General features: G+C 52.5%; 1 protein-coding gene across 1 annotated transcript; it reads right to left on the bottom strand.

Moving 5' to 3' along the window:
• Nucleotides 1-3,645: 3,645 nt before the first annotated feature.
• On the bottom strand, nt 3,646-6,809 carry TRH (thyrotropin releasing hormone). The gene is made up of 3 exons (XM_080810537.1): nt 6,696-6,809; nt 5,487-5,708; nt 3,646-4,818 (listed from the first exon to the last, which is right to left on the bottom strand). The coding sequence occupies exons 2-3, from the start codon at nt 5,698-5,700 to the stop codon at nt 4,298-4,300; spliced, it is 735 nt and encodes a 244-aa protein (XP_080666663.1). The 5' UTR covers nt 5,701-5,708; nt 6,696-6,809; the 3' UTR covers nt 3,646-4,297.
• Between the last annotated feature and the right edge of the window lie 849 nt (nt 6,810-7,658).

The raw sequence follows: 7,658 nt of genomic DNA on the forward strand, positions 1-7,658 counted from the left end.
GGTCATAGGGGAGGGGAAGTATAAAGACAATCCCCAAGTTTCAGACTCATGAACTTGGAGAAGTCATCTTACTTCTCTCCTGATTTCCTTTCTCTCTAAACTGGGGTATGACTATGATGGATAATGCATTCATTCAACAGATATTTACAGTCACCTTTTTCCTAATGTCCGGCCCCCAAGGAAGTGCTCAGGAAAAAAAAAATTTTTTTTCTTTCATCCTTCAAAACTCTACTCAAGTGCCCTTTCCCCCATGAAGGCTTCCCTGATTCCACCCCAAACCACACCGCTTTCTCACACATCTAAGCCATGACAATCTGAGTCCCTGTGTGTGGACTGGACTGAACAAGGGCAGGGACAGTGGGAGGACTGGATAAGGCACAAGGCCTGGCTGAGGCACATGCCCTTCAGGGCTAGAGGATAGGGTGAGGGAGGAGTAGAAGGGTCCAAGATACCTCGGATTTCAAATATTACCAACTCTAAGAACACATTATTTCTTCCCACTAGGCCTTTGTTAATGTTCTTCTCTTTTGTCTGAAATGTCTTTTCTTTTATTCATCCATTGACTTAGCTTGGACGCTTCCCCTCCAGGAAGCCTGCTTCACCCAAGGACCCCTTGTCTGCACTCCCCTTGCATGCTTTCCTCACCAAAATCAACACTTCTCATACTAAGTGGTCATCATCTGTTTGCTTGTCTGTCTCCCCACTGGATAGGGAGTCCATTAAGGGCAGAGACCCCCAGGAATTCAGGCTGGGGAACAAAAATAGAAGTGACCTAATGCTTTCCACATCCACTCAATTAGTATTTATTGAGCACCTGCTTCATGCTGGGCCCTGATATGGACAGCTTTGATGGAGGCAGATATATATGAGAAGGGAAAGACGGGAAGGATTTCAGGAGAGACCCAGGCAGGAGGCATCTGTATTAGTCAGAATTGGCTAAGTTTGCTGCAGTAACAAATAAACCCTGAAATCTCAGTGACTTAATACAAGTATACTCATATTAATACACTCAATACTAGTGACTTAATACACATGAGAAGTCTGATGTGGGTGCACAAAGTCTAACTTGCGTCTGGTGACTCTGGGGCCCAGAAACCTTCCATCATACATTCTGCCATCTCAACATGTGGACTCCCAGGCTTCCAAGGCAGAAAGAAAAGGATAAGGGTGGTTCATGGGCTCTAACTGCCTCAGCTGGGGAGTGACACCTGTCTGCTCACAGCCCATTGGCCACGGCTAGTCATGTGACTCTCCCCAGGTGCGGGAGGGGGTGGAGTTGGGAAATTTAGGGAGGTGCATGGAGCACCTCTGCCACAGCATCTTAGGCTAAGCAAAAGGCAAGTGTGTGAGAGTGGGAAGGAAAGGGGGTATGTGGGGGAGTAGCACATAGACTATCCTAAAGATAAATCCCTAATTCCTGGCATGGACTCACAATAAAGCCCCAGTGACTACTTTTTGGGTTTTTTGGTTTTTGTGGGAATCCCTTCTGATCCTGGGGCACTAGAGCTCAAAATGCCATTTATCAAGGATCTACTTGGTGTTCATGCACTGTGCTAGGACTGTACACATATCATTCCATCCCATGTAATCATTAGAACAACTCTGAGGGAAGGGTAGGGATTGCTGGGCCCATATTACAGATGAGAAGACTGAGGCTCAAACTAGTTTAATCATCTGTCCAGGGCTGAAGCCAATGCCCAGATCCTTTCCGTCATGGTACATTGGTACAATCACACACAGGAACAGAAGGAAAAGCCTTAAATGGCTGAGAGGGTAGTTTTCTCACACTCTTCAAGTCTTCCCCTATCTGAGGAGGTAAAAACACCCTGCACATCAATCAAGTATGGAAGCAAGAGAAGGTGGAGTATATCCTTGGTCAAGTGCTTCACTTATCCACACTCAACTGCAACTCAAGTTTCTTCAACTGCAAGTGGACATGGTAGCCGGCCTGGGGTGATCATGTGATTCCCTGAGATAGAGTCTATAAGCACTGGGTACCAAGGAACGACTGCATAATTGATCCATATTGACTCTGTTAGAGCACTCACCATCAGAAGGGGACTGTGAGCAGAGGGAATGTTATTAGGGCTGCACCTGCCCAGATGGCAACAATGGGTGTTTTAAGGTGGCCATGTGGAGTGGAAAGTCAGGTGCAGGGGAATGCCAGCCCTACATGCTTCATGCACCTGGGGCGAGACCCTAGTCTCTGTTGGTTCTCTCATCCAAAAGTGAGAAAAGTCAGCAAATCCATCAAATGCTTAATATTTCAGAGGGCTTGGGGGAGTGATATTGAAAATATGGGTGTAAATGCATCTTACAAAGCCCAAGTCTTCCTCTACCCTGACCACACCTGAACCACAAGCACCCCAAGGAGAGGAGCTGGGGCTCAGACATCCTTCAAGTTCCCTCCTTCCACTGTCCAAGAAGGTGGCCAGGAGCAGTCTGCAGAAAACCCAAATAGCTCATCCATCCACCAAACAAATGGTGGCTTAATTCAGGGCCTGAGGAAATTTGGAAGTTCAGTCTAAATCAGAGATTGCAAACTGGCAGTGAGTGGGCCAAATTCAGCTACAGACAAGTTATTTAACCTTTCTGTACCTTGGTTTCCGTATTAGGAAAATGGGCATTATAATAGTAATACCTAGAAGGACTGTTGTGAGGATTAAAAGAATTAATATAGGGTTGGTGGAACTTGTGACTCTTGGTCTTGGAATTGTTAGTTTGAGCCCCATGTTGGGTGTAGAGATTACTTAGAAAAATAACATCTTAAAAAAATAATAAAAAGGTTATATGTAAAGTGTTCAGGACAGTGCCTGACACATAATAAGTGTTGTGTATGCATTGTTGTTAATATTATTTGATTCACACAATGGTGAAGTTTTTGGATTTAGGTGTTTTCACTTAGCTGGTTTCTTCATTTTGCCCCAGTCCCCACCACTCCCTCTTGTCCTACACCTGTCTTCCCTCCCTCCCCAGGCCCAGAAAATCCCCTGGTTTGAGTCCCCAACTATAGCCTGGTCCTTTGTTCTCATTGTGGCTGCTGGATGACACAGGTTGTTGATTCCTGCCATTGAACCACAAAGATTACAAATCCAGAGTCCCTGATGGCCTTTCTCAATAGAACTTGGGAGTTCTAATCCCGTCCCGCTTCTCAGTGTTAAAAAGAGAAACCCTAGGGGCCCTTGGGTGGCTCAATGGGTTAAGCCTCTGCCTTCAGCTCAGGTCATGATCTCAGGGTCCTGGGATTGAGCCCTGCATCGGGCTCTCTGCTCAGCGGGGAGCCTGCTTCCCCTTCTCTCTCTCTCTCTGCCTGCCTCTCTCTGCCTGCTTGTGATCTCTGTCAAGTGAATAAATAAAATCTTAAAAAAAAGAGAGAGAGAGAGAGAGAAACCCCAGGGATGCCTGGGTGGCTCAGTCAGTTAAGCAGTTGCCTTCGGCTCAGGTCATGATCCCAGTGTCCTGGAATCGAGGCCGCATTGGGCTCTCTGCTCAGCAGGGAGCATGCTTCTCCCTCTTCCTCTGCCTGCTGCTCTGCCTACTTTTCTCTCTCTGTGTCAAATAAATAAATAAAATCTTAAAAAAAAAAAAAGAGAGAGAGAGAGAGAGAAACCCACACCAGCTGAGACAAAACTGCAACCACAGAGTTACAAGGTTATATAGATACATGGTTTATTATCATTCAGATGACTATCATGGATAGGGGAAGACGCTAGAGGGTTATATACAAGTCACCTTTCGGGGTCGTTTCCATATGCCTGCACAGATTTATTCTCACACCCTCCACACAGCACCACACAGGATGCCCCTCACCGCAGTGCTTCACCCAAGCAGAGCACAGCCCTGGGGCAGGGCTCTGCCCACCCACAAAAGGATGCCCAAGAAGGTGAGGATAAAAACTGGATTTGGACATCACATCTTCAATCCCACCCTGACCTCACTGGCTACTAGATCCAGAGTCATCCTGGTTCTCTCTGGGGGTCCCTTGGAGGACACAAAAGGATCATTTTAGCCAGAGTTAAGGAAGGGGAGCAGCCAGAGGGAGTGCAAGGAGAGGGACTCTGGGATCTGACCCCTAGCCAACAGTGGAAAGTTGGGGTAAACTCAGAGGCTTGCTTTCTCATGTCCCTGAAGGGGGCAGGAGGACAAGGCCAGGGAGTTGGGTGTTGTATATGGGGTGGGGGGAGGCTGAGGTTTATGGTCAGGGATCTAAGGTGGGGAGGGAAAGAGGGGGTCACAAAGGGATAGGGCCACAAGGGCTTAGGACATTCTCAGACTCTAAACTTTATAGGAAACTGGGTTACTCCTCCAGTGGCTCCCTGGCCCAGGCTGCCCGCCGCCCAGGATGCTGCCGCTTCTCCTCAGCCCCCTGACCCCTGCTCAGGTCATCTAGGAGCCCCAGCAGGAGGCTGGCTTGACCACAGGCTTCCCCAGGCCCACAAGGACCTCCCAGAGCCCTCTTGCCGGGATGCTGGCGTTTCTCAGGGATGGGCTCGCCCTCCTCCTCCTCCTCTTCCTCCTCCTCTGCCTCCCAGCTCCTCTGGGCCTTGGAATCCACCAGCCGTCTGCCTGGGTGCTGCCTCTTGGTGAAAGTGTAACCCAGCCAGGAGGGGCGCCGGCCAGGATGCTGCCGCTTTGGCTGCGTGACAGTGACATCGGACCAGGCAGCCACATCCTCCCGCCGGCCAGGGTGCTGCCGTTTGTGGGGGCCCACAGCCCCACCTTCTTCCTCCTCTTCTTCAACCCCCTCTTCTGCCTCCCCCTCCCTTTTGCCTGGATGCTGACGCTTGGAGAGCCAGTCGGGTTGAATGATCTGAGACTCTGGGGAAGGAAAGAGACCAGTGAGGGACCCTCTGCCCCTGAGCGGCCCCCTTCCAGTCTCTCTCCTAGTTAAGGCAGATTCCCTGCAGCACTCATCCAGAGTCACAGCCTTGTACAGCCCCTCAGAAATTGCAGACACACAAACACACACACACACGCACATGCACAGATGATCAAAGGCACGGCCTCTGGCTCCAGTCCAAGCTCTGCCACTCCCTGGCTGTGTGACCATAAGCAACTCACTCAACTTCTCGGAGCCTCAGTTTTCTTCTGTGCAAAATGAGGGGTAATAACAGTATGGATCTAAGAGCTTGTTAGGAAGATCAAATAGTGTGATAAGGTGTTTGAACATCTGAGAACAGTGCCTGGCATATATGCACCTAGTAAGCGGTAATTAAAACTGTCACATACAGAGACTTTTTCTCTCTCTCCTGCACAGAATCTTCCCCACTAAAGTCGGCTCTCTGAAATATTCCAGGACCGACAGGGAAGAGAAATCTGATCTCAGGAAAGGGTCAACTCATGATCCTGCTAAGGTTATGGTCAACAGTTTCTAAGATCAGAAAGGCAAGAGTTTGGATGACCAAGTCCCTCCCCATATCTGCGTCGTGGTTTCCTCCAGCCCTCTTCAGGGTCTCTGATGGGAGGGACACACGCCTGGCCCTCACCAGCTTCGGGATCGCCCTGGTTTCCTCGCAGCCCCTGGACGTCTTCGCGGAGGAGTAAGAGGCGTTCTGCTTGGCGCAGGAGGTCGTCCAGACCCGCATGCTCGGCGGCCATCGCTGCCTCCTGCGGGGCCACCTCCAGCTGTGCGCGACCTCCCGGAAAACCAGCCACGGTCAGGGTCAGCGCCATGGCAAGCAGCAACCAAGCGCCGGGCATCGCGGCGTCTGGAATTGGGAGGACAGAGAGAAAGCATAAGCGCGCCTCACCCCTCTCCCAGTCCGCACCATCTTCCCACATTTCCTGTCCCAGGGGGTCCCCAACCTGGGTCACAAACCATTCATACATCCTCCCGCGGGCAAGGCCATCTGCCACCCTAAGGTGGCAGGTGGCGCTGCAGCATCGGGCTTTGTGTGTCCTTACCCATGGAGATGCTTGGAGTGACTGGCCGCGCGCCCAGTTCTGCTGCGCGAGCCTGGAAGCCGTAGGAACTCCATCGTCACCACCACTCCTCAGTGTCACTGAGCGCAGGGCTGGCTTGTCAGGCGTGTAACCACCTAGAGAGCCCCCGCCCGACGGCCACAATGCCGCGTCGCAGGCTTAAGACCCTTCCCTGCGCCACATTCTTGGTCCAGCGCTCCTTTCCAACGTTCTAATTCCAGTGTCAACGTTCCGTTTCCAAATTCCATTTCTAATGCATGATTCTATGGCCACGCTAGGACGCCAGTTCTAACTCTAAAATCCCCAGTTTCAACGATAAAAATGTTTCTAAGGTGAGACTGAAACTCGAAGGCTAAGATTCGAGCCCAACGCGAAAAATCTGCTTCTAACACCTGGATTCGGATTCTAACTCTCCGGCTCTGACGCCGGACGCCCTGACTGCCCAGTTCTACCCCCAACGTCCCGGCGCGGACCTACAGCGGCCAACCAGGCTGGGGTGGGATGGAGAACTTTCCATCCTCCTGACGCCCGGCGCCGAGCAGCTCCAGCCGCCGGGACGGGGGTGCGCAGGAGCGAACGCCACCAGTGTGCCCGGCCAAGTCCCCGGCCCGCGCCGTGGAAGCACCGGCGGTGCGGACGCCACGCTCCGGGAGGCGCTCGGGGGACAGAAGCCGTTGCTTCTCCCGGGGGCTCCCCCGGCAGCGGGCAGAGAGGGCCCCCTCCCAGTGCTCCCGGACGCCCTCTGCATGGGGAGAGGGGACGGAGGTGGTTACCTGCCGGGCGACAGCTCCGCGGGACGGGTCCGGGATGCTGGGGTTCCGAGTTCGGAGTTTCGGAGTCCAAAGTCGGCGGGGCAGGAGGCCGGGAGCGCTCGCAGGACCCGGGCGTCGGCTGCCCGCTTCTCCGCGGGGCCGCTGCTTATATCCGCGCGGGGCGGCGGCGCCGGTGAGGTCAGCGGGGAGGGGTCGCGGCCGCCGGGAAGGGGCGCTGACGGCAGCGGGCCCCGTGGGTACCCCGCCCGCCGCCTGCCAGCTCCACCGGAAATCTGGGGCGGGGGCGGCGAGAGCTGCGGGAGCGGCGGGGCGCTTGCCCGAGGCTGGAGGCTGGGGAGTGGGGGGCAGTGATGATGCCGGGTTGCCACTGCACCCAGCTCCGAAGGTTTGTTGTTGAGGAGGACGGTCCTGGAGGGGACAGAGAGAAGCACAGAGATACTGAGAGAATCACACAGTTGAAAAGAGACACACAGGAAAGAATAGGAGATAGAGACAAAGACCGAAAGAGGTACCCAGAAACAGAGCAGAGAAAGAGAGAGAAGGAGAAAGAGAAGGGGGAGAGGACAGAGGAAAAAAGTAGGGGACAAGTGGGACCTGGGTTCTCATCTTGACCATGTCACCTCCAGCAAATGCTTTCTGCTCCTGGGCCTCAATTTTCTCATCTGTACAGTGGGAGAGAGGGACGGTTTTCAGAATTCCCAAACTGGTAGCCTGGGGTCACCACTAAGTCACAGATGGTTTGACTCCCACAGGGATTTGGAAAACAAAAAACAAAAAAACCTGAATAACTTAACAGTTAAACGCCCAGGGAACTCAAGAAAAATTTGGTTGTATGGCTTCTCTTGAAAATCTCTTGAAAAAGAATGGATCCGCATTTCCTCCTGACAACAGCCAGCTGGAGCTGAGTGTGCTTACCCCAGTCACCAAGGTGGAACACTGGATTTTGTGGCCCTTGGACCAGAA

Source organism: Martes martes (genome assembly GCF_963455335.1).
Source record: "Martes martes genome assembly, chromosome: 1".
Classification (NCBI taxonomy): Eukaryota; Metazoa; Chordata; class Mammalia; order Carnivora; family Mustelidae; genus Martes; species Martes martes.